General features: G+C 44.2%; 1 protein-coding gene across 2 annotated transcripts in view; it reads right to left on the reverse strand.

The window, feature by feature from the left end:
• The window catches only part of helz (helicase with zinc finger), a 38,604-nt gene extending 16,252 nt beyond the window's left edge, over nt 1–22,352 (reverse strand). For both annotated transcript variants that reach the window (XM_076265173.1, XM_076265172.1), the window contains exons 1-18: nt 22,311–22,352; nt 20,438–20,644; nt 17,247–17,283; nt 16,391–16,515; nt 16,003–16,059; nt 15,760–15,808; nt 15,550–15,625; nt 11,406–11,604; nt 10,796–10,903; nt 10,235–10,541; nt 9,133–9,400; nt 6,966–7,302; nt 5,197–5,327; nt 3,984–4,163; nt 2,934–3,035; nt 2,411–2,586; nt 1,412–1,530; nt 880–1,025 (exon numbers count right to left, since the gene is read on the reverse strand). In XM_076265173.1, the coding sequence (XP_076121288.1) occupies nt 880–1,025; nt 1,412–1,530; nt 2,411–2,586; nt 2,934–3,035; nt 3,984–4,163; nt 5,197–5,327; nt 6,966–7,302; nt 9,133–9,400; nt 10,235–10,541; nt 10,796–10,903; nt 11,406–11,604; nt 15,550–15,625; nt 15,760–15,808; nt 16,003–16,059; nt 16,391–16,515; nt 17,247–17,283; nt 20,438–20,626 (2,606 nt within the window). In that variant the 5' untranslated portion in view covers nt 20,627–20,644; nt 22,311–22,352. The remainder of the gene's footprint in view (nt 1–879; nt 1,026–1,411; nt 1,531–2,410; nt 2,587–2,933; nt 3,036–3,983; nt 4,164–5,196; nt 5,328–6,965; nt 7,303–9,132; nt 9,401–10,234; nt 10,542–10,795; nt 10,904–11,405; nt 11,605–15,549; nt 15,626–15,759; nt 15,809–16,002; nt 16,060–16,390; nt 16,516–17,246; nt 17,284–20,437; nt 20,645–22,310) is intronic.
• Between the last annotated feature and the right edge of the window lie 3,104 nt (nt 22,353–25,456).

Genomic DNA, 25,456 nt, shown 5'->3' on the forward strand with positions numbered 1-25,456 from the left:
AATGCAGGTGTTGCTCATTTGACTCATTTTACGTCTGTAACCTTTAAGAGTCACATACTGGCACATACTGGTGGCCTCTGAAACAGCTGGACAATGTATGCAGAATTATGGTCAGCTACTCCTCCGCAACAGATGCTATGGAAATCCTCCCCCGTCCGGCAGCATATCCTCATTAGGCTCTGGACGCGTAGGATGCTCGGACGTCAAGGTCAAAACATTCCTGTTTTCCATGGGTTTGACTTCTACAGTATCTACAGTACATCCTGCGGTGGTCCCCGTTGGCGTCAGCCAGGATGATAACACGGGGGGGGGGGTCACATGGAAGGGGTCTCTCCCCTCCACTAAGACAACCGTCAGGCAATTTGACCGCTCTACTCCATGGGGAGACGGTGGCTGTTAATGTGCGTCAGACAGCCACATTGTCCGTTACGTGATTTACTCAGGCGTGAGTGTGACAACATGTGTGAAAGCCTACGTTCCAGTTTATGACCACAGTGCCACTGGCACTCAGAAAGTGTGCACATACCTTGGAGAAAATGAGACTGTGTGTGTGTCTAAAGAGAGAGTTGGTTTGAGAGAATGGAGATAGATAGATAGACAGATAGACTGATAGACTGATAGATTAATGGATTAGATAGATAGATAGATAGATGAATGGATTAGATAGATAGATAGATAGATAGATAGATAGATAGACTGATAGATTAATGGATTAGATAGATAGATAGATAGATAGATAGATAGATAGATAGAGATGTTGTTTATCCTGTGGGAAATGTAGGCGTATAGATAAGACAGTAAGAAGTGCTGGTATGTTGGTATGAGTGTGTGATGACACGTCCCTGGGGCGCGGGTGTGGGGTGAGGCGGCTCCACCTACTTGATGATGGCCTCGTGGGAGCGGTAGTTCTCACACAGCAGGATGCGGCACGGATCCTCCGGCGGGTAGTGCTCATACAGACGGTCCAGCAGAGACACGTGCAGGTTACGCTCCCGGGCAAACTCACTGTACACAAATGGGCTGAGCTGTACGCACACACACACACACACACACAAACGCACGCACGCACGCACAAAGGACATACACATCAGCTTCAATGGCAGACATGCTTCATTTCTATGAGTAATAGGCGTTTACAGATACTAAAGGTGCAATAGAAACACTACATTCTCATATAGTGGGAGTCATCACCACTGTACTTTAAAAAATAAAACTCTTGAAACAGATGAATAGCAAGCAATGAAGTTTATCGAGTTAGTGGTGTTTTATTTTCTCGGCAGGCTAAAGGACTATGAATTTGGCTGGAGTCAGTTGGAGCTGTATGAAGCAGCCTCGTGAGAGAGAGAGAGAGAGAGAGAGAGAGAGAGAGAGAGAGAGAGAGAGAGAGAGAGATATTGGGGTTGTGGGTTACCTGCATGTGGTCTCCTGCCAGTACGATGCGGGTGCTCTTGCTGGCCAGGGCCAGAGGCATGATGGTCTCACTCTCCATGGCCTGGGCAGCCTCGTCCAGCAGGATGTGGGTGAAGAGACCTTCGGATGGGGAGAGAAAGGCCAACATTCAGCACAGAGCAGGACTGCGTGGGATACAGGCCACATGGGCCTCCGCCGTGCATGGGTCTCCTGCTGATATTAACCACTTTGAAATATTCTACATGTATGTGTGTATAGACATAGTTATAGCCACACACACACAGACACACACACATATATTACTTATCTATGCTACTAATTAGTATGTTGGTTTTACAGTCAGGTTCAGGGATGCTGGTGCGTGCTGCTATGGCGATGTTTATCTGAATCTCTGCTGTCTGTCTCCGTGACAACTCCTCCCAGACGTGGGGAGCTCATGATGCTGAGTCCGTCAGACAGCCGAGCCGTGTCTCTTAGCAACAGATGATGTTGTGAGCGGCTGCATCGAGCGCTGTTAATAAACTGGCTAACAGGCTTGGTCTGGGGCTCTCTGGGTGTGGGTGTGTGTGTGTGTGTGTGTGTGTGTGTGTGTGTGTGTGTGTGTGTGTGTGTGTGTGTGTGTGTGTGTGTCGAGCTGCTCTCCACTGCCCTAGCGCTGTCTGTGTGATGCTGAGGATGCGTGTTGCCTGGTGCCCGCTGCCATCGGCTCACACACACAGCTGTGTATGTCCGTCAGGGTTCATCTTGAGGATGTGGGCAAGGGTGTGTGATATGTATGTCTGAGTGTGAGTGTGAGTGTGAGTGTGAGTCAGTGCATGTGCGTGTATGAACATTAAATGAAAGCAGTTTTTCACAGAGATTCGGAGGATCAGTGTGCAATGAGGATTGACTGAAATGATCAGTCAATAACAGTGACTGAAAATTGATAATGATCATTTTTAGTTGTAGGTGAGATGCTAATGCTTTAGAATGTGTGTGTGTGTGTGTGTGTGTGTGTTACCTGGCTCTAGGTCCAGCTGGCAGAGGTACTGCGAGGTGCTGAGCGTCACCACCACAACCCGGTGGCGCTCCACATCGTCCCGCTGGGGCATCTGGAAGCAGTAGTTGGCGCCGATCAGGCAGTACTGCTGCACCACAGGGTGCACCGTCTTCACCCACCGGTTACGAAAGTAAATCCTACACACACACACAGTATTAGACATTAGATGCATCATCTTAACACAGGAAGGGGAAGAGGGAGGGAGAGAGAGAGAAAGAGTGAGTGTGTGTGTGTGTGTGTGTGTGTGTAAAATCACCCAGTCACTTAGACAGACACATTATCCAATTACAGAGACAAATCTGGTCATCTGGTGACACACAGAGCCCATAGCCTGTCACATGAGGGTGATGAGTATGAGAGAAAGACAGACCCCTGATGATAGAGACAGGTGTGTGTGTGTGTGTGTGTGTGTGTGTGTGTGTGTGTGTGTGTGTGGCTGGAGAGAGAGAGAGAGAGAGAGGGAGAGGCCAGTAGGGGCCGGTACCTGAGGGGGCGAGCGTGGGCATTGCCGGTGTCTACATAAGGGTGCAGGTAGTCCTTGATGTAGAGATCTGCGGCACTGTTGGAATGGGTGCAGATGAGGACCCTGATAAAGAGAAGGCAAAACGCCAGCATTAGCGCATACTTCATTTACTACACACACACACACACACACACACACACAGAACTTAACTGAAAAAGCAAACACAAAGGTAACTTCAACATTACAATAAAAAGGCTAAGTGTAGAGTACATGATCAGTGTGGGAATGCTTAACACCTCCACATACAGCAGCAAATCGCTGGCAGCAGTGGAGAAGTAAGGCATGTGGATCTCAACAGCTTCTGACGGCGAGGTACAAAGACCTGCCGATCCATCTCTAGGCCCACTCGGGGCGGACTGAGTGCTGCACTCGTCTTGTTTTTTTCTCTTGTGGGATGGACACTGACCTGGCATGGGGTTGCGCAGGACACTAATGACACTGGGCTAACTGGGTGGTGAGCTGCACAAGGTGACGGAGCAGGCTAATGTAAGCACAGGGTGGCACCATTTCACTTCATCGCCATGGAGACGTGACCCTTTCTACCTGCTCTCGCCATGGCAACGTTTCCCTTTCTGACTCAAATGTCACGCAAGCCTTTTCTCGGCTCCGTCTTGCCCACTTGTGCTGTTCGGAGGCCTCTTTTGAGACTGTTGGGGGGGGGGGGGATTACCGGCTTCTGTGGTCACTGCCGACTCCCGCTGCCCTAATCAAAGGAGAGGCTGGACTCTGCTAGCGTGGAGCCGTCTGAAAGGCTGCTGGGGCAGCCGTGAGCTTGACTGGTCTGTTTGAGAGTCTTTTTGCAGCCAGACTCAGCCTAGGCTGGGAGAGTTTCGCTGCATTCCGACAGGAAGACACTAGCAGCGATGAGATAAGGGAATGTTTATGGGATTCAGAAACTCGCAGCCATTACAGGTCAAACAACCATCGGTGGTGCAACAAGGGCAACAAGCTAATCTGGACAGGACTTTGGAGAGGAAGACTGTGGGGGTGTATGAGGATGTTAAGACTTGCCTGGTGTTGGGCTGCTTGAGGATGTGCTTGACCGCTTGGGCGAGGGTGAAGGTCTTGCCCGTACCGTAGGGGCCAATGATGAGCACGGGGGGCAAGCAGATGGACAGGGGTGTGGTGATGGCCAGGATGGCCTCCTTTTGCTTTGCGTTCAGACGCGGGTCCAGCTGTTCGTCCCACTGCCTGCAACCAATTAGGAGAGACACAAGGTTTTACATAGGTGGCTTTTGAACCAGATGTTGCTAAATATAAATCACTGCTATCTGATGAAATAACAGCAATTGCACTTCAAAACTAGCACAGTATATATCCTGCTCACTACAACATGGATATTTTTTATTAGACATGGTTTAAAACAAGTTTTCTGTTGATAGCCCTGCGTAGTTCTGGACACTGCAGTATATTCATTCTGCCACAATGACTTCATCAGTGCATTTCTGCATGTGGGGGAGTAACTAATATTTTAAAACGTTTGTCTTAATAATCAATAAGTCTTCCAGTGTGTGTGATGGAGGGGTCTGCTTTTGTTCCTATTTGTATGTAGACAGTATCTCTGGGCCACTTCTGACTGCAGCTACACTTCATCATACCCAGCCCAGCCCAGCCCAGCCCATGCCTTTGTTGTGCCCATGACTGGCTTTGTGATTCAGGCAGTTTGGAGACGCTGCTAACGTCACATCTGGGTAAGGCGTCCCCCACTAACACCGAAATCACAGCTCTCTGATGGGGGAACGGGTATTGTTCTGAGACTTTCTGTGTGTGCACGTCAAGTGGTGTTTAACATCACTCCTCCCCCCTTTGTACATGAGTCATCGAAACAACAACCAGGAAAACACACACACACACAAAAAAATGATCACTAACATCTGCTAAAAAATTGCTTCTAAGAAGTTGAGTACAGCCACAAACAACTGCTTTTGTGTAGCTGAACGCATCCATTACTACAAGGGCAAACATAGTGTTTCTGAGCAATGTTACCACCTGTCTCATGAGAGAACTCAAGAGACATTCCTCCTACCTCAGCATACCTGTCTTTCTACCTACCGGACAGGCATGAACTCTGTATGTAAGAGTGTGACTGTGTCTGCATGTGTGCGTGTGTGTGCACGTGTGCGTGTGTGTGCGTGTGTGTGTGTGTGCATGTGTGCGTGTGTGTGCATGTGTGCGTGTGTGTGCATGCGTGTGCATGCGGGTGTGCTTGGGGGGTCAGGCTCACCTGTTGGGGCTCCAGGGGATGGTGGGCGTGAGGCTGACGTCGGGGAAGAGCAGGCCGGTGTCCTTGATGCGGTCCAGGGCGTAGTGCATCTCACACAGGGGCAGCCGGTTCAGCTGAAACTGCAGCTCCACCTGTCAGGAGGGAGGGCAACATGGTGATGAGGCCACATCAGCAGCACTAGCAGCTGTGTCCCCTGCAGGTCAAGCCCTGAGCATCAGCAGGAGAAACGTCCAGTGCCTGCTGCTACCCGCTTTACTATGACAGGAGTCCAAACTAAGTGCTTTTGCTAAAACTGCCTGGCTGACAAAGTTAGCGTTAGAACAGAGAGAAATTCTTCAATAAGTCAGTGTGAAAGAAGCCGGTCAGCATGTGTATCAGGAGAACATACAGGTCAGACAGAGAAAGTTTCTGACCTCTGTTTGATTGCATTTCATTCAGGCTGCACCCAGAGAAGGACGAGTCGCCCACCTGAAGCTGACATTCAGGCGAGACTCAAGAAAAGTCTGCAGAGAGAGCGCTTTGTTTGGCGTCCTTGACCGCCACAGCAGACATATAGAGCAGGAATTCTGGGAGATGCTCTCAGTGGCATTAACCACGAATCTCTCTCTTCTCGGTGTCCTGTCAGGGCGGCCTGCTGTCTACACAAATTTAGGACAGGCCTCCTTGGTCCACTTTTCTGTGTGTGTGTGTGTGTGTGTGTGTGTGTGTGTGTGTGTGTGTGTATTGTGGCACAGCTACTTATGTGGTCCTTCAGCAAGCTCAGTTTTTGAAGATGGGTATATGAACCCCAGCTAACACACACACACTCCTGGAACACTAATGTTTTTCTGCAAAAAAGTCTAGCGTGTAAATCAGAGAAGCACCAGCTGGCTTCCTCAGCAGCCGGCTCCAGCTTTGCCAGGCTCAGAACTAGCCAGTGCCTAATTCATTCTGTGTGGGCAGCTCTTACGTGAGGTTGCCAGGAGATGATCAGCGGTGACACACTTAATGAATTTTCAGCGGCCTCCCCCATTCTCGCATGACTAACACAACATCTCTCTCTCTCTCCATCTCTCCGCATTTCTATCTATCTCTCCTGTGTGTCTCTCTATCTGTCTCTCTCTATCTCCTGATCTGTCTCTCGCTCTCTGTCTCTCGCTCTCCGTCTCTCTCTCTCTCTGTCTGTCTGTCTGTCTCTCTCTCTCTCTGTCTGTCTCTCTCTCTCTCTCTGTCTCTCTCTCTCTCTCTCTCTGTCTGTCTGTCTGTCTGTCTCTCTCTCTCTCTCTCTCTCTCTGTCTCTCTCTCTCTCTCTCTGTCTCTCTCTCTCTCTAGCCTGGCCATCCAGTAGCAGGCGTGGTCAGAGGCAGCTGATGGACAGCATCCTTTCCCTGAGGAGTACGCTGGATGAGTTAAGGCCCTGAGGTGCTCAACACACACCTGAGTTTTGGACGAGTGAGCTAATAACAGAGGGGCATAAAACCACATGGACTGGCACAAGATCTACTGTTTAGGTGACAGGCATAATGCATGTTCACTCTGTCATATGTACTAGTGCAAACATGTGTGTGAGTGAGGGTGTTAGTGTGCACATTTGGTGTTGGGCATGAACACATGTCCAAACATATGAATTACATGTTAATACTGTGATAATGATAATGTGTTAATAATGTGATTGCATATGCTGGAGTGTAATACTGAGACAGGAACATAGATTGTGTGTGTTTGTCTGTGTGCGCATGTGTGTGTGTGTGTGTGTGCATGCGTGTGTGTGTGCGCGCGAGTGTGTATACCTGTAACTCTCGATCAGGCAGCAGGTTCAGCTCCCCACAGCAGTCCTTGCAAACACGCAAGAAGATGTAATCCTTGGTTTTCTCCTCAATCAGTGCCTCATACACGCGCTCTTTGGTGCCACCTGCTGCATGGCCACTGCGCTCGCGGTCCAGTGGCTGCAGCAGCACAGAGTTGACCTTGGTCATGACCAGCCGGCCGGCCAACGTGTCCTCGGACAGCGTCTCGGTCAGCTTGAAGCGTCCGAACAGCTGCCCGCCCTGGGCGTACTTGGCTCCTCCTGAGATGCCTGTCAGCATGAAGCTGTTGACAAGCTGCAGGTTCACCTTAATGTTAAATCTGAGGGAGAGGGCAGTCACAGGGTTAAAAACAAGAGCAACTACACGTCCAGCATTCTTCAGATGGGGACGCTTGGACACACATCTCCCAGTAGACAATAGAGCACCCCTACCCTACCTGTCTAACTGATAGCATGTAAATAGCTAAAAACAAGGGCGAGTATTTCAATTTTAGTTTTTCCCCACAATCTCAAGCGGTCACAATCACACTCAAGCTGTGGCTACATAACACTACCACAACAGTTTTTTTCCCCCTCTGAACACACACACACACACACACACACACTAGGGGTGTAACGGTACACAGAGGTCACGGTTCGGTTCATACCTCGGTTCGGACATCACGGTACAATGGAGGGGAAAGCAAAACAAAAATGCAGAAAGCTATTTTTTTTTATTGTGCATGTCTCAGGCTGTACCACCTAGTGTCATACAGTCTCTTCCCTGAGCTATCTGCAACAGCCTCAAGTGTGTAAGATGTAGGCTAAATAGTACAATAAGTACCCAGACTTCATCTGTAACTTGTAAACAAAATGTGACAATCAGCTATAAAACTGAAAATAGGCCTAGCATCTCTTATTTCTGAAAGTGCAAATTACATAGAAAAATTATTTTTAAAAATCCATTTAAGCAAGACCTTCAACATCCGTGTTTAGTTGTATATGGAAGGGTCTACAATTTGCCTCAATATTTTTTAGTGTGTACAGTAATAATCTACTAACTGTGAAAATATCACACTATTTTGCCTTCTTTTAAAAAAACGAAATTGCTCCTTTCATTCATAAACAGACTACAACTAGAAGTCACGTGACTTTGCCCTTCAACGTTTACTCGCATGGTTTGTTTATTAGCCTGGTTAGCGTTGACACTTTCTTTTACTGTCTATGCACTTAACACTACCAGCTCCTCATGTGAGAAGTTACAAGTTACCCTAACATAAGGGTAATTACCACGCGATTTACATAGCTTTCAGTCATTACGAAATCATTTAATTTAAGCCATAGGTTTTGGCCCCATTTGTATGTGTATCCAAAGGCTGGTGAAGCGCAGGGGAAGTTTTTTTTCTCGTTTCAGCGATTGGTAGCCTACATCATCTGGGTGATGGCTTCGAATATGTGTAGCATGTTCGATATATTTCCAGTCACATACCCAACTGCTGAACATCGCCGACACAGTTTCATCTTATCCACCACTCTCTCGCCTGTACTACTGTAACTGAAGTTCATCTTAGTCATCTTAAAGAGACCAGCGGATCCTCTAACTCTTGTGGGTCGCCACCACTCGCTTAGTGCTGCTATCTCTGACTGACTGACTCGACCGACGACCTGACAAAAAAATAACATAGGCGCCAATCAGAGCTTCAGAGCTAAGGCGAGGCTACAGATTAGCGTTAGGTGTCGCTAAAGAACTCTCTTACTTAACAGTAATTGCGCATTACATTAATTAATCCGCACACAAGTTTTATGTTTTAAATTATACCGTGTATTCTCCGTGTAAATTCATGCACCGAACCGTGACGCCCATACCGTTTCGGTTCAATACGAATACATGAACCGTTATACCCCTAACACACACACACACACACCTCAGCAAAGACTTGTACAAGAGGACATTGGAGACATCTAGTGGTAAGAGACTGATAGCAGCTCCTTATCAATCCCACCATATAAGGCTGCACTCCCAATGAGTCAATGAGTGTCAGTAGGGTCAGAAAAAACATTGAAAATAAATAAGTGTATTAATTAAACTCAGTCTTAAACTTAAACTTAGTGAGTCTTAAAGTAAACACAATCCCCTGGGAGATGCCTCAGAGGAGAGGTGGAACACCCACTTGCTGACTTCCTTGTACTGGGCGATCTCCTCGATGTAGAGCAGGTCGTGCAGGCGGGCCATATAATTCTCCTTCGTCAGGCTCTTGTCCAGCACAGACTGCGTGAAGAGCTGGTCGGCGGACAGCGGGATCTGGTAGCGGGCCAACAGGCTGCGCTCCAGCTCGCCTGTCTCACCCGGCCCGAACTCCACGATGGTCTTGCAGGACGAGTCCCAGCGCTTGGCAGTCATCAGCAGCTGCTGCCGCGCCTGCATCAAATGCTCCAGATCTGAGGGGGGCAAAAACAGAACTCATGGTCAGATATAATGCAATCAAGGGCAGCAACAATTAATCGATCAGTTGTCGGCGTTTACATTAATCGCCATCTATTTTGCTAACCATTTATCGGTTTGTGCGATTTACCTCAAAATCCTGTGAATTGACCTCCGTAATTGACATATTTTCTGCTTTATTTACTCTTGATTATTGGGCTTTGAGAAACACTTTCTTCCCACCATTTTCTGCCATTTTATTGATTAAAGAACTACACAATTAATAGAAAAAAATAATAAGCAGAGGACTAGTTGTATGTTGAGCCTAAAGTCAGAGATACATTGAAATTCAGCAAACAGAAGCAAGCTTTCTTGGCGATTGCTTTGTTGCTGCTCCATTGTCTGGTTGCCGAACCATTTTACACTTTCAAATAAAGAATTTGAAATGTTTGCACAAACATTTTAACATTTCAAAGTTCAAAGAAAACTGTTTCATTAGCTACGTCCTCTGGCTTTAAACAACATGCCACTAATCTTGCTTTGCAGGATATGCCCCAGGACTAAGTGATGGGGATCACATCTCTTTGTATGTCATTTAGAAGAAAATCTTAGATACCATGTTATCTGAAAAATGATAAATGACAGATTTACACACTTAATCTTCTGCTCCCAAATGTAACGCTTTTGAGATATTCAGTCTGCTGAAGGCCTGAAAGGCTTGCATATTAACATAGAACCATAAAATGAAATGTGCAGATATCTTTGTTCTTGGTTCACCCATCCCTGCGTCTTGGCCCTATACTCAATTTGAGGGGTACTTCACTACTACCACACTGACTCCGCTTGTTTACCTTCTATAGAGGCTGCATCCACCAACACCCTCTGTGTGAGCACAGGCTCAGAGCCGAAATCAAACACCACCGTCTGCCGGAAGGTCCCGAAGATCTCTGTGCTGAAGGCCACGGTCACCGTGTAGAGGCAGTGGTCCATGCCGTTGGGCGGCACCAGGTTGGCATCTCCGCTCCACTCCTGGCACCCGCCCAGGCACACTTCCTGGGGCACTAGGGAGGAGGTGTCGCCGGCCGACACCGCCGTTATGGAGAAGTGTGGCCGGTTGGCATCATACAGCAGCGCCACGTGGTGTAAAGTGCGGGCAGGCTGGGGAGGTGGTGGGGAGAATATGTGTTAATATAGATTTAGTATGACATGTTGATGTCTGCTTCATGACATTTCTGTTCACTATAACATATTGAGGGCAGGTGTCATGCATGTTCAATGTAACATCTGGCCTAAGCATTCATTGATTATCGCACACCAATCTGGGAAACTTACCACTCCCATTTAAAAATGTTTCAGATGTATTCAGATATATTGAAATGCTCTGTGGTGTGTGCAAGTGTCAGGAGTCCTACCTTGCAGAGAAGAGAGAAGGTCCATGAGTGAGATGACTTTTTGGAGGTGACGGTCACTGACAGGTCAGAGCTGTGCTCCACGCTGACACCCTCTAAACTGTCACTCAACTAAGGGAGGGAAGCCAGGAAAAACAGCCATTACTTTGAATCAAATAAAAATTGATGGTCACAAAATGAAATTTGGTCATGTGACATTACTGCAACAGATGTTTGCAATACTTTCAATAACAGATACCCCACTGGCCAGCAGTACTGGAAATCGAGGGGCTTACCGAAAAAAAGGCCACATGGCCTGAAGGTTGAGGACTTACTTTTTGGAGAGCGAGGCATTTTTATGTAGCATTTGTATGTAGCTTAGCAAGACTAGCCTAACTTTTAGATAGATCTATTTGTATGTAGCTTAGCAAGACTAGCCTAACTTTTAAAAATGATGTAAGTGGTGCATCACAAGGCTAAAAACTACCACTAAGGTGCTAAGCCGCATTACCACATAACTTTGGACACTGAGCCTCGTAAAGAAAACAAACCAAAACCAAACAAAAAACAATGATAGGACAGCATGATCATACTGCATCAGTAAAAAAAAAACTCCCTGTGAAGGTTTCCTTACCACTTTCTCCGGGGTTAGGGAGTTGATCCACTTCTCGATGAGCGCCTCCATGTAGTTCTCTGTGAAGCTCTTGCTCTCCTGCTGCTGCTTGAGGCGGATGAGGCGCGAGGCATAGCGCCTCTGCCACTCCGTCAGCTCCTCCTGCGAGTGGGCCGATGTGCACTGGGCGCCGTACCGACACAGTCCCTGCTCCAGGAACCTGGGGGAACGCACGAGATGATGAGTGACCTTTCCTACTCTACCGGTCAAAGATGTTTTAGTACAGCATATACAGCAGTAACAACTCGTGCAATCTGTTAGTGTACGTCTCATAACCTCTGGTGATGAAGCACGCCATTGAGATACCCCAGTGGTGCTACCTGTGATGGCAACATGGAGGGTAGCAATGAAAAAAAAAGCTAAACCTGCTCCACAAACCCATAGAGTCACAAAACAGGAGGAATTGGTGTGTGATGATCCTGCTGCCCAGCTGGGACAGCATGGCGTTGGATAAGTAAGGGATAACGGCCGCTGAGGTGTCCTGTTATACGGAATTAATGGACGAGGGGCAAAGAACTCCCCGACGCGCAGCGGAGTTGCCTCCGCCCAAGTCCATTAATTCCGTATAACAGGATCTCTCAAAGGCCGTTATCCCGCTTATCACCCGGTTGCCACTATATGCAATAGTCATGCCTTTAACACGCAAAGGAAACAAGCGGTTCCGTTTAAAAAGAAGCCGACTTGTACAACTTTCTTTGGCCCTATAACAGCGATTGCATGGACAGTTAGCTTATTTACAGTTGATTCCATTGTTGTGAAGCCCGCTTTCAGGCTCAACCGTCGTCCTACTATGGTTGTTATAGTTACCATTCATAAGCATTGATATGGAATGGTGAATAAACTTTTTTTTCCAGATCTACTTCATAGGTGTCCTGTTATTCAGAATAGAGTCCCGAAGCCATGACGTAGTGTTGCCAAGGCAGCAATTTCACTGGATCTAAACAAATCAATCTAACCATTGAAATCACCATTAGCGGTGGCTTTCTTAATCTATTTCAATAATTTTACAAGGTTTCTAAGATGTTAGTATATTTTTTTACACTGTAGGAATCACATACTACAACATATATTCATACCAACACGATCAAATTCGTGACTACAGCGTTTTATTTTAGCATGGGTTTCCTCTGTAAAAGAGATCTGCATGTAACTTCACAGCATGCGGTTAAAATCCTTAAATTCACAAACGTATTTTGGCTTTATTTTTTAAGCAAAAAACGTCACTCTTAACAGCCGCCAGTCTTTGAGAAGACGTGAAATATCCAATGGAATTTTGTTTCTTTATATTACACCTGCCAGGGAATCCGTGTTATGTGGGTAAGCTGCTGCCTAGCAGGTAAAGCACGTTTAAATGGCTATAGCCTACATTTAAAACAATTTATTAGCTAGAAATGATGCCACATGTCTACATTCAATGCTATTTAAGTCACTTCGAAAGTTTGTTTAGATCCAGTAATTCTACAGTCATGGAAACGCTACGTCAGACTTCTGTACTCTATTAAAAGCCACCCCACCAGCCAATCAGAAAAGAGTATTTCTTCTCTCCGGGTGATAAGTGCCCAGTGTTGCCCAGTGTTCCTAAATTGACTTACAGTATTTGTGGCGGCCCACCACAATATCATCATTGACCACCACACAATGATTTTCCATGTTGTACTATTTCAATTGGATGGAATTCTTTCATTGTAGAGCTATGTGCACCTTTGTAAAGACTCTCCTTGTTTCTCTGTCTCTCAACGAACCTACATGCATGTTTAAAGACAATATTAACAATCCTGCAAGGCATAGAAGACGACCAGAAGATTGTGCTTAAATCTGGTTAGCATCACAACTCCTCTGCGCTAATTTGTTAAAAACTTTTGCATTCAAGTTAATTCTGCAACCCTACCACCCCAAATATAATTAAATTCTGTGGGAAACACTGAGTGCCGATATATGACTTAGGCCCTAATGGTCCAAATCGCTACACATTTACACCATCATCAGTGTTAGAATCCTGCCCCAGCTAGGAGCGCACAAAATTATCAACATTTGTGAGAAAGGTGGACTCTGCAGTGCTGCAACTGCCAAACACCAAGCAGCCAGAGTTGTTACTGAACCTACTGAACCAAAAACACACCAAACCCATCACAGAGTGGAGACAGCCGGTAAATGCAGATCCAAGAAACTGCCTTGCTGAAGCGACACATGAGAATGAAAAATCACTGTCCCATATTGCGCAACTTTTGAAAATAATCATACATTTATTGTTGAGCAAGTCAAATAGAGAACAGGAAAAATAAAAACAGAGGACTTCCATTAACTACAACTCTTTGTTGGTCCTGTTGGTCTGTTGGTTATACTCTCTGCCTTTAAAGAAACAAACAATGTGTTGTACACCACTGACATCTGACACTGAGGTCATTTCAAAGTGTGTCTGCGCTGTAGGAGTGTTTGTGTGTGTGTGTGTGTGTGCCGTTTCAGAAAACAGCTTACAGAAACAGAAACCCTATACAGTTTTGGCAATTTCTTCGCTGTTTTCTCACTTTTTGCTCACAGCTTTTTCTACAGAGCTCCTATATCTACATCTATACAGGGTATATATTTCACGACACTCCTCGCTTGCTGCAGTTTCTTCTTTGCCTGTTCCTGCCATGACGAACTCCATCGCTACCTTGATCTATCCGGTGCCTGGCGTGTATGTGTGTAGTGCCGTAAAGCAATTTGTTACATCGCGAGACCGCAAGACTTTCTGACTGACGCCGGCGACTCGCCGGATGAAATTTGCAAGGTCGATTTTTCCGCTCACAGACGCTAGGGCAGGGGTCGGCAACCCGCGGCTCCGGAGCCGCATGCGGCTCTTTGATCCCTCTGATGCGGCTCAGCTTTTGAAAATAATTAATGAGTATTTAATTAAAATGTATTTTATTTTAGTTCGTTCATTTTCAAAATGTAATATTGTAAGTCTATCTGAGTAATTTAGCCTATATAACTTTCCACCTCACTTGACTCCGTAACCGTAGCTGCACAATATTGTTACATTCGCGGTTCGTTGCCATGTCAATATCAAACAAAATCACCGATTTCCCTCCATTTTAGTCAACGAGAACTCTTTAATTGTTATTGTTGATGTGTGCGCTTGCTGTAGGCTAGATAAGGAATATGTCAAAAAGGAAACGTCAGCGACCACAGCTTGCGAGCACGAACACAAGGCTGAAATGGGAAAGTTTCCATCCGAAGACTGATTCTGAAAACGCGAAATGAACTGCCCGTTATATACCGCACACTGCAACGAGTTAGTATTGCTGTGTTAACCCTGTTCGGTTCCACTTGCATGTATGAAATCTTTCTCACATATGAAAAATATAAAGTCAAACCTGCGCTCACGTTTAAGGGCAATTCCGGGCAAAACTGTCACATCCATAACGCCAACACAATGCCATGGTATTTAGTTGGCGTTATGGATATTACAGTTTTGCGTGGAGTTGCCCTTAAATGGTGACGGCCTCAATTCTTGCATGAAACTTCACCTCACTGAATATGAGCCAGCCAGACTCCAAGGCCATTACCAAATCTAATCTCTAGTAGGCCTAATGTTCAATTTCGCCAATGACATGTCAACGAAAATTGAGTGTTGTGTTGTTAACTATGATGTTACTTTGCATACCAAAGGACACTGGAAAAATAGGGGGTGGTGTTTAGCCTACATGGGAAGCCTAAGGCCTATATTTCTGTCATTCCACTTTACATTTCAAGTTACTTGCACATTAAAACTAGTAGAAAATGTAGGCTCTGTTGAATGAAAGTAACTGTACGTTAAATATCCAAACTTTTTCTTGTAACCGTCTTTATGTGGCTCTTCTGAGATTAAAAAAATAATACATTTGGTAAAAGTGGCTCTCCAGGCAAAAAAGGTTGCTGACCCCTGCGCTAGGGGGGAACCCGGAAAAAGTCATATAACCATTCCAATGACTCCAAAGCTGTTAAGGTAAATTAAGCTAAAAAAAACTTCACAGTTCCCCTTTAACAGAGTCAGAGTCAGAGTGTGTGTGTGTGTGTGTGTGTGTGTGTGTGTGTGTGTGTGTGTGTGTTCCTTTTCCAGAAATGCATAGGCATGTGCCCGTACCTTTTACAAAGTGTGTATTCTTCGCTGCTGGTGACCCCCCTTGGCGGGGGGCGAAACTGCCATCCCTCCTTCCCATCTGAAGCAGACAGAGAGAGAGAAAAGAGAGGCAGGGAGGACAAGAGGGAGAGATCAATAAAGCTATTATTCAATTATTTAAGGAGAGAATAAAAACCTCAGAGGACAAACTGTCATGGTCAAGAAAGTACTGACCTTCCTCATTGTCTTCTGTGAATTCTGGCGGCATTTTACTGTTCGCTGCCTGTGGTGCAAAGTAGGATTAAAACAAGTTCTTTTTTCACAAAGTTAGACTAAAAATGTAGTGGCAATTACTTTAACTTGAATTTACTCAGTTCCAACTGCATAAAATTTCTTCTGCAAAAGGATAGGGTAATGGCATGCTAAATAATTGAAAAGGTCATAAACAGTTTTGGGAGGTTTACGGAGGGCACTCACCTCTATTTCAGAGAGCAGCATTTTCAATCTGGTCATGTCTTTAGTCATGATTCCATTCTGGGGAGAATAAAAAAAACATTATTGTGATGAGTAAACAAAGCTGCACGACTGACACTTTTATTGACCCTCACAACAGTACAGCAAAACTCCTATATCGCTTTCTACGCGCTTATTCATATTCCTTCTAGGGTTCAACATTTATGACAGATGGGAAGCTTGAAGACAAATGTGGAAAACAAAACCTTCATACTGTTTGGTGCCAATATGTATGGGTTGCTTCTAGCTTGTTTATTCCATGAATGTATTTATACTGGAAAAATTACCCAAAATAAACTATTGCTACATTCACACCTCATGGACAGGCAGTACATTTACTGGGAGGCCTTACCAGAGGCTCCCCAAACAGGGCCTTGGACAAGATGTGGGACACCTCCTGCAGACTCCCGTCCAGTACCATGCCCTGGAGTCCCACCCGAAAAGAACCGTCCCCCTTGGCAAGCTCTTGTGCAATGACTGAGACATGGAGCAAAGCATTAAACCATGGACAATATCTCACACACACACAACACATGAACCAGCACGTTTGTGATCTGCCAACCTGAAGAACAAGAGTCTAGGAAGAGCTTTCAAAAAGATGGAATAGTTTTTGCTCGTGCAGTTGAATCCACTACTACTTGTTCATCACCATTGCAGCCTACCATGTGTTTTTTATCTCTTGGCTCCACACTTGTGATAAAGTTGTAAATGCAGGTGAATGGAACAATGTGTATGTTATTGGAGATACTCTTTTACACCCTCCTAGATCTAGATTGAGCAGAAAGGAGCAGAGGCCTTCTCTACATGTGTAATTCTATCTCTTAACAGGGCAATTTTGCCCTGCTCTCCCTCGCATTATTTTACACCAGTCCACTACCAATCTACAGTGCACTTATCAACTGGACAATCACTTTACACAATTCCAACCACAAGAAGACAAGCACTCAGGGAGCAGTGAAGGGCTCTGGATCTGCAGATGGGAGTGAAGCCCAGAAGGCTTTATGAACTTACTGACCTGAATGGTCAGATCATTGTATATACAAACATACATATATACATACATACATACATACATAGACGCTGAACACTTGTCTTCAATGCAGTTATCAACTTTAATTTGGCCTATCAAGCAGAGAGACTACATTTAATTTGCACTCAAAACAAATGGCCGTCGTAAGCCACGTAATCGGCCCTGGCTGAAGACTTACCATGCTCGCAGTCTTTGTCTGCCTGATCGTAGTTCTTCTGTTAGGAGTAAAACACAGGATGCAGTGAATATACCTTGATCATTTGAAAGTGCAACATTATGATGTTGGAGATTCTACCTGCTTTCCAGTACAGTGGAACAAGGTCAGAAATGACAGACAAAACAGTCTCTTGCTAGTCACAGAACACATAGTGACTAACCATTTAAGCCCACATATTCAAACCCTCAGCTCTGGTTGGACAATAAACTGACACTGCTGCAATCTTTCGTAAGGATCCATGAAAAAAAAAAAAAAAAGATGTTGTGTCTGTGTAGGGGCGCTATTAGACAGGGGAGTTTGGATGGTTCCATGGGCCCTGCGCATACCGGAACACTGCCAACATCATCATTATCAGCTTCTTATGTCAGCTATGTCTAGCACTCGCTTCTGTTTCATACAGAAAACATTATATACAATGTGCACTTGTTTCATTCATCTATATCTGCAAGAGCTCTATTAGAATCATGTTAACAAAAGCCCTTATTGCACATACTCTATATTATGCTTAGCTATGCTTTCAACATTCAATTCAGTGTCAAGTCAGCTAAAAGTTTGAGTACAATTATGAACTTAACTGCCAACTGTTGAGCTGAAGAGCTTGATAACATGTTCCACTCAGACCAGCCACAACTCACAAGCTCAATCTAGACACTGTTGCACTTGTGCACATTACGTACGGCACCAAACAAATGTTTTTTTAAAGCACATTTTTATGAATAGACTGCTCTGGGCTATGGGGCAACATTACCTTTCCACATTGTTGCGGCTGGTCCAGCAGCAGTCTTGGTTTTTCCAAACCGCACAGTATTTAAAACTGTGAGAAATGTTTTAAGGGAGCGGCACTATGTGCTGTATTTTGCAGGCCCTCCTAATTTATACGACACACCCTAAGGCTAAGTTCACACTGCAGCTCAATCTGACCCAATTCTAATCTTTTCCCATCCACATTATTAATTGCTATTTTTTATTTATTCAGACCTAATTCTGAAAAAGGATTATGAAATTCTAAAGAAATACAGAACAGCAAGGCATTCTCTCAAACAAGCCTCGGTTCTTACATGGTGTACTGACCATTAATAACTGACAGAAACAAACAGAGAGAGAGAGAGAGAGAGAGAGAAATTTACTGATGCCAATGTATAAAGGCTCAATCAGGGTTCCCACTCTACTTCAAGTGTAAAATCCCATGACTTTTCCTGACAAAAACCCTGAATTTCCATGACCTATAATGAGATAAGATTTCAGAGCAGCCATGTAGTGTTCAAGAATCGTTGACTTTTTTAGAGTGGAATATGAATAAATGGTCATTGAATGAACAAAGTTGGGCTAACCATCACCACTCAAACAAGCAGTAAATCTAATAACCAGATATACACCAATTCTGCATGGAAATAATTATATTTGTATTAATGTTTTGCCAAGTATATTCTAAACTGCTACAACACAATTCCCTTATATTCCATGACTTTGCCCCAAATATGATAGAATTCCCTGACTTTCCATGTCTGGAATAGACTTTATCAAAATTCCATGATATCCCAGAAATTCCATGACCCGTGGGAACCCTGGTCAATAAATAGTTAATAGTTAAATACAAAATAAATCGTTTCAAGTGACTTCCTACACAATAATCAGTATGCATGAAAAGACTAAATGATGTTAGGACATGAGGCATTCAAGTAGTCTGGCAACACTGTTTAGTAAGGACGGATTGACAGAGATATGTATACAAGTGGTTGTGTTATAGAAAAGGCTCTCAAGATTGACCAGAGAAGATTGTAGCAACATATTTTCGAGCAGGCATTCGATTTGATGGCCAAGTGTTTAGAAATGTGCCATGTACACCTCAATGGTTTAACCAGCTAGTTTAGATTAGTGACATTGTAGCCTTTGCCAACGGCTAATTTGGTGCTACTGGAAAGAGCAGAAAGATAATCAGACATTAAGCGTGTTTGAACTTGGAATGGAAATGGTGCACACCTCCCACATGCTTTCATCTGCAACCATTACAGTCAACATGTAGCCTGACTAAAGACAAACATGTTTTTTGTGCTACTCATTTGGCTTTGTTCATTTACAAGTAATTACAGGACTAGACATTCAGCATGTGTATATATAACAGGATGCTGATTTCCCTCAAGCTTTGATTTATTGTATTGTGTCAAACAAATACATGGGAAAAGTGTATATGTGAGGTAATTCCCCATAATTCTGTGCAGACAGCAATGAGGTCAAACACCTCCAAACATCTAGCCCAAGAATTCCTAACCTTTTTTTGGCAGGTGACCCTATTTTGATGTCAAAACATTGGCGACCCCAATCATTCACAACATCTCTGCCGTAACACCCAGTCGAGAGTGGTACTTCTAGCAAGCTCATTCGTTTGGCTATCTTTGTGCATCTGGTTGTTTTGCTACTTTGTTTGGAACGTTGATCTAGCATGATTACGTCAATCTAACATCTTATGTGGCCAGTCTAAGTTTATTTTTACGTAGCCAGATTGTAATGAAGGATCCGATTAGTTACTTAAGTTTTTAATATTTTTATGTAATGTATATATATTTTAATATAATGTACAGGTCAATTGTAAGATTTTGAATTTCAGGCGACCCCAAGGTTGGGAAACAATGATCTAGCCGTTTCTCTGTATGCAATCCAGTAGTCACAAAGCCTAGAAACAAGACCTTGGGATGTGGGTCCAGTCCGATCCCAGTGACCACATCAGTGGACTTAAAAACACCATAAGACTAAAACTCTTATTCAGCAAGTTGTCTCAAACAACATCTTGACTTTGGCAACATCCTTCTCATACTCTGATGCTTTGAGACAAACCACAGTCGTTCATGACAGCGGTCAAAATGAGGAACTGAACACTAGCGGACATGACGTGGGCATTCACTGAACAAAGTCAGTGTCCAAAAATGTGAGAACAAAAAAAAAAAACATACTCTGGAAGAGACACTCTGTCAAAGAAGTCGACATCATCTCTAAACAGTGGTCAAGAGATGAACACATAGCACATGCTTACTTTTCACACAGTCAGGTTATCTAAAACAAACAAGGTCAGACAAGAGCTGTGGTGTACAACACGGCTGGAAGCATTAACTGGGGGGGGGGGGGTGGGGGGTTGGAGATTTGGGAGGATCTCTTACCAGCTGTAGTAAAGCGGCGATTCTGTACAGCAAAGCGCGCGAGCGCAGGGCGGCCCCATGGGGGCCCAGGGGCCCTGGCCCGAGAGCCAGGAGCGCCTCTGTGCTCTGGGTCACCGCCTCCTCATACTCTTGTCTCACTAGTGATCCAATGGCTTCTTCACATGACCTCTGTGGTCGCCCGTCCTCCATGTCTCTGGGACAGAGTTCCTGAAAGAGAGAAAGGGGGGGGGGATTCAGAATGAGAACCAACACTTTCATCAGATTGACAGCATACTGAGACAAATAATTATTTGAGAAATCTGCAAAGTACATGAACTAGAAGCAACATACTCAGTTATGGAGAAAGAGTAAACAACTGCTTTAGGGTCCGAAAATGAAAAAAAAAGGGGAGGAAAGTGGCTCTCTGATTTCAGGTTAACTACAGATACAGGGTTGCAAAATTTAGATGTGCAGTGAAATTTAGGCCTATATTCAGCTGGGAGGGGGAGTGCTCTACAGAGTTTACAAACTAGCCACGCCAACATTAATGACTACTAGAGAGAAACTTCTCTTTTTTCATCATTATGAGTAAGGCCTTGTGTACTTCCAATCAGTGTAAACTGGTTCAGGATCACAATTGGCTGTTCTCCATTTGCTAAGTGTAGGCATATAACAAATATCCTCACGATCTTATTGAAGTAGGCAGTCTGAATAGCAGGAGTAGTTTAACGCACTGATAGTGGTGTAGCGTGCAGAAGATCCAACCACGCAGACGTACGAGAGGACGTGCGTGGCACCCGTGCCCACTCAATACCATACTACGACTAACGGTGGGGGGAAATATAAGGGAAGTCTATTGTTTAGTTCTAAATGACATTGTCACAACTAAACTGTTCGTAAGTTTACGCCATACACCCAAGACACTACACAGGACAGACATTAGTCTAAATGGTAGTTCGTGATTCAAGTTGGCTAGTTTTCACTTGAACGTCAATAACGTTAGCAAACGTTAACATCCAACTTAGCTACTTTTAAATGGTAGATCTAATTAACTTGGATCAGACCAAAAAAGGTAACATAGTGACTTAGAAAAATATAAACAGTCTATATTTGGATTCCAGGTCAGTTAATTATAGATGTCCCGTCTGAGTGTGTGTTGCATGTCCATCAAGAGAGGAAAACAACCACATTCTGCTATTCATTTGCTACGTGACACAGTGTCTCGGTGATTTTTCCCATCAACACATATACAACAAAATGCCTCTCAAGTGACAACTGCTAAATATTTCGAAGCTGGTGTTATGAAATCTCGAAGTAGTTCCCGATAACCCATGGAGACTCAACTGCCCGTCAATGCAATTGCTGTCTATTTTCTGCGCTGTGGCTAGTACCCAGCTTGCTAAGTACCTAGCTGGCTAGCCAATGTTAGCTTGCTAGCTAGCTAAATAGCTCTCTTGGCCTTGAACAACTCACGCCCCCATAACGTTACAAGGTAAATCGAACAACACATTTCACGACACCAACACGAAAGGACTGCAACCTAAAATAACCAGCAACACTTTTGCGTTTACAGTGTACAATAAACAACAGCTGTGTCGATGCGTTCAGCTTGCGAGCGGACCAACTAGCTGGCTGTCTATTCGTGCAGCTAGGGAAAGCTAGCTAGTTAGCCAGCTAGTTGTACTAACGCTAGGTAGCTAGTAGGCTGCAAGGGTTGCGGTTCAGGCCTTATATTGATTCGATTCATATCGTATATTACGCGTCGGAAAACTTAATCTTTAGTGCATCTTGACGAAGCTTTCTTATGTATCTTGACTTTGAGCAGAGTTTAGACGCTTGATCAAGATCTTATATACACCCAGCTATAAGATCTTCATAGGAAGTCTGCACTTACCTAGCTATACTTTCTACGCCATCTTGGATCCACTTGTCAGCCTTTCGCATGGCATTATGGTCAAATATTTTCCTCCCTGCTTCCTGGAAAACTGCTCATGTGTATGGTCAACATGTTGGGGTATTGGACTGCCATCACAGGCAGGGAAATGCAGTTGTAAAGTGATGGACAGCAGGCCAGTCTGTAGGCAGTCATGCATTCAAGCAGCAAGGGACTTTGATGGTTTGTTTCACATGATCTTACAGCCTAGTGAAGGCTCAAAAGCCACCACGAGGTCACTTGCTTTGTAGAAAATTTAAATATAGAGACTCACATTCTCTTGCATTTCTGTTTGGTAAATGAGTTTTTAAAATTTATCTTGTGTTACCCCCACCCCTCCCAATCACATTATGTCTGGAGGAAAAATACTCCATGATCATCATGACTGTATGTTTTGAGAGGAGAGGACCAGATGATGTAACACTTGCAGGTAGGCCCTTGCACTCCACATGAGCTTGTGGTACCACTAGGGCTGGGCGATATGGACCAAAACTGATATCCCGATATTTTGGGGCTGATTGGCGATATACGTTATCGATACGATATTGATATTTCAAGCAGAAAGAGCGAAGTGCTTCATATATTCACTCAACACAACAATTATGACAACACAGCCAGTTTTAATTATATTAATTTCAGACTGCTCTAACAGCTGTGCAATAAAGTGTAAACCATAACATAGGCCTACAATAGGCATAGGCAGTTGCTCTGATAAAGCTGCGCAAATAACAAAAGACCAAAAGTTGACCCTGACTGACAACGCAGGCCTACATTGTACTGCACAATGCAATAGGCTATTTTGGGCACAACAATATTGAAAAAAACCTGCGGTTTTGTCACACAATGCAGTTTTTTTACCTCTAAGGGTTTAATAGGGCCTAGATGACAAGCAAATGTAGATTATGATGGCCTAGACATGTTGCTTTCAACAAAAAAAAAAGTTTTAAAAAATTAGGCTACTTAAACAACGTAACTGAGTCACTCATCAAGAGTGTGATAGATGCTACCGTCGTTTTGTATGCGTTCATTTTTGCATGTTCCGGTTCGTAAGAAAAATCCCTATGCACGATTGAATGGGGTTTCAGGAATCATAAAAAATGATGCCATAACTGCTCGCGAGTCGCGTGCATATCCTCTTAATAAAATCAGCGTTTAGGTTGCCTCCCTGAGGACTTTAGATCTGCTACTGTCACTAAACGCAAGCATTCATCAGTGTATTTAAATTAGCTAGGCTATGTACCAAAAATGACATTTTACCGAAGAGCTGTAGCTGCTAAACAGTGTTGTAACTTAAATCTGCGTGTACAAAACCGCTTGGAGCTCCAGTGGAATTTTCGGCTAGAGAATTCTCGGTCTAGCCGTTGATGTGCCGACGGAATAGGCATCAGCACCAACCTCTGATCCAGGTAAACAAAATCTGACTCAGTGTCCGTCATGTTTGAAAGTTTGTAGTGCTGCGAGGGAGAACGTGCACACGCAAGGGGCGCAGTTGAGCAGAGCTGCGGCTATCTGAATGGTCTGAACACAGAAGAGCAAGTGGCTTTGATAAAATGGCCCATTATTTGACATAATACCGGTATTACGATATTGTCTAAACTACATATCGTTTTCAAAAATATATCGGTCGTAGTCGTAATACCGATATATCGCCCAGCCCTAGGTACCACTGTCTAAACAGGCAGTCACTGCCTGAGAGGAACATGCCGTCTTTGCAGACATCTTGCAAAGAGCACAAACCCCCAACTTTGCTTCAGGAACACTGAGGGGTCAACTTGTTTGTGTATTTAATTAGCTGTTGTGTTCAAATTTCAACCAGATTTAGACTGAATAGCAGATATTCTATATGTAAGAGAGAACACTGACAAGAGTTTTACTGATTTGGTGTATTCTAACCATGCATGATGTAGGTTATTTATTTAACTCCACACACTACACCTGAAAACTTTGGAACCTCCAAAGGGACATGGTGGGGATTTATTCTCATTGAGGTGGGATTTAGTTTTTTGAGCCCCAATTGAGTTCCTTAGCAATAGTTTTGCATTCCCTTGCAATGTTTTTGTAGCCTGACGAGCCAGACCCACATCAAGATGTAGGGTCTGGGAACTCACCATTGGCAGTACTCAATCCGAGGGGCGGGATAAACAGTTGTCTTTCAAATCCCCTGTGCACGCAATAGCGCTACAACTCATGAGTCCCATGCGTTTTCCTACCAGCGGAGCTTGTTAGCTAGTTGATCAAACGTTTGCCAACTTAAAAAAAAAAGCTTAACTCGCCAGCAGCATGCATCTTCTTTGTTATCAAGTGGGTCATTCCACGTCAATTCAACCAGGGCCCACGCACTTAGGTCTCAAAAAAATCTGAAAAAATTACCAGGTGTAACTATGTTACACAGGAGACACCCTGTAAAATTACTTTTATGTAAGATCAATACTTTCCAAGATACAGCCAGTTTTACAGGGGGGGGGGGTCGATTTTGTTCGGCCTCTTTTTTTTGTCAAAGTTCCCAAACCCATAGCGCAAGAACTAATGTAGGAAGCTCAAATTTTGGGTAACATAGCTACACCTGGTAATTTTTTCAGAGTTTTTTGAGACCTAAGTGCGTGGGCCCTGGTTGAATTGACATGGAATGACCCTATCCAGTGTACAAGACAATGCTGCTGTGCTTACTCAGTGCATGCTACTCCTCCTATATCAACTAATCAAATTAAAAACTAAAAATTCAATCGACCTATGCTAGAGTAGACGTCATGAGTTCACTAACTCTAGACTAATATGACCCCATTGAACAATGTGGGATGTGTGCCAAAATCTCTACCCGGGACGAAAGTCCTGAAAATGACCACAACAGATGACACTTATCACACTACAGGTTAATGGGACTTTTTCCCCCATTTATAGATATCCCCATACATTTCTACCAGATTAATCTTCATATTAAGAGAAATACTTTTTGTATTACACTTTGCCTAAAAATAAAATAAAATATGCAAATGAGGCAATATCTCATTAAATATGCGTACATATAAATTCTTGAAGGTACAGATTTTATGAGGTGATCACAATGTTTACAATGACCATGTAGTGTATGTGTACGAATTCTGGTTTGA

This window comes from Alosa pseudoharengus, unplaced genomic scaffold (genome assembly GCF_046254945.1).
Source record: "Alosa pseudoharengus isolate Yale_2024_CS ecotype anadromous, Long Island Sound unplaced genomic scaffold, YU_APseudo_1.1 YU_APseudo_1.1_scf_4, whole genome shotgun sequence".
Lineage (NCBI taxonomy): Eukaryota > Metazoa > Chordata > Actinopteri > Clupeiformes > Clupeidae > Alosa > Alosa pseudoharengus.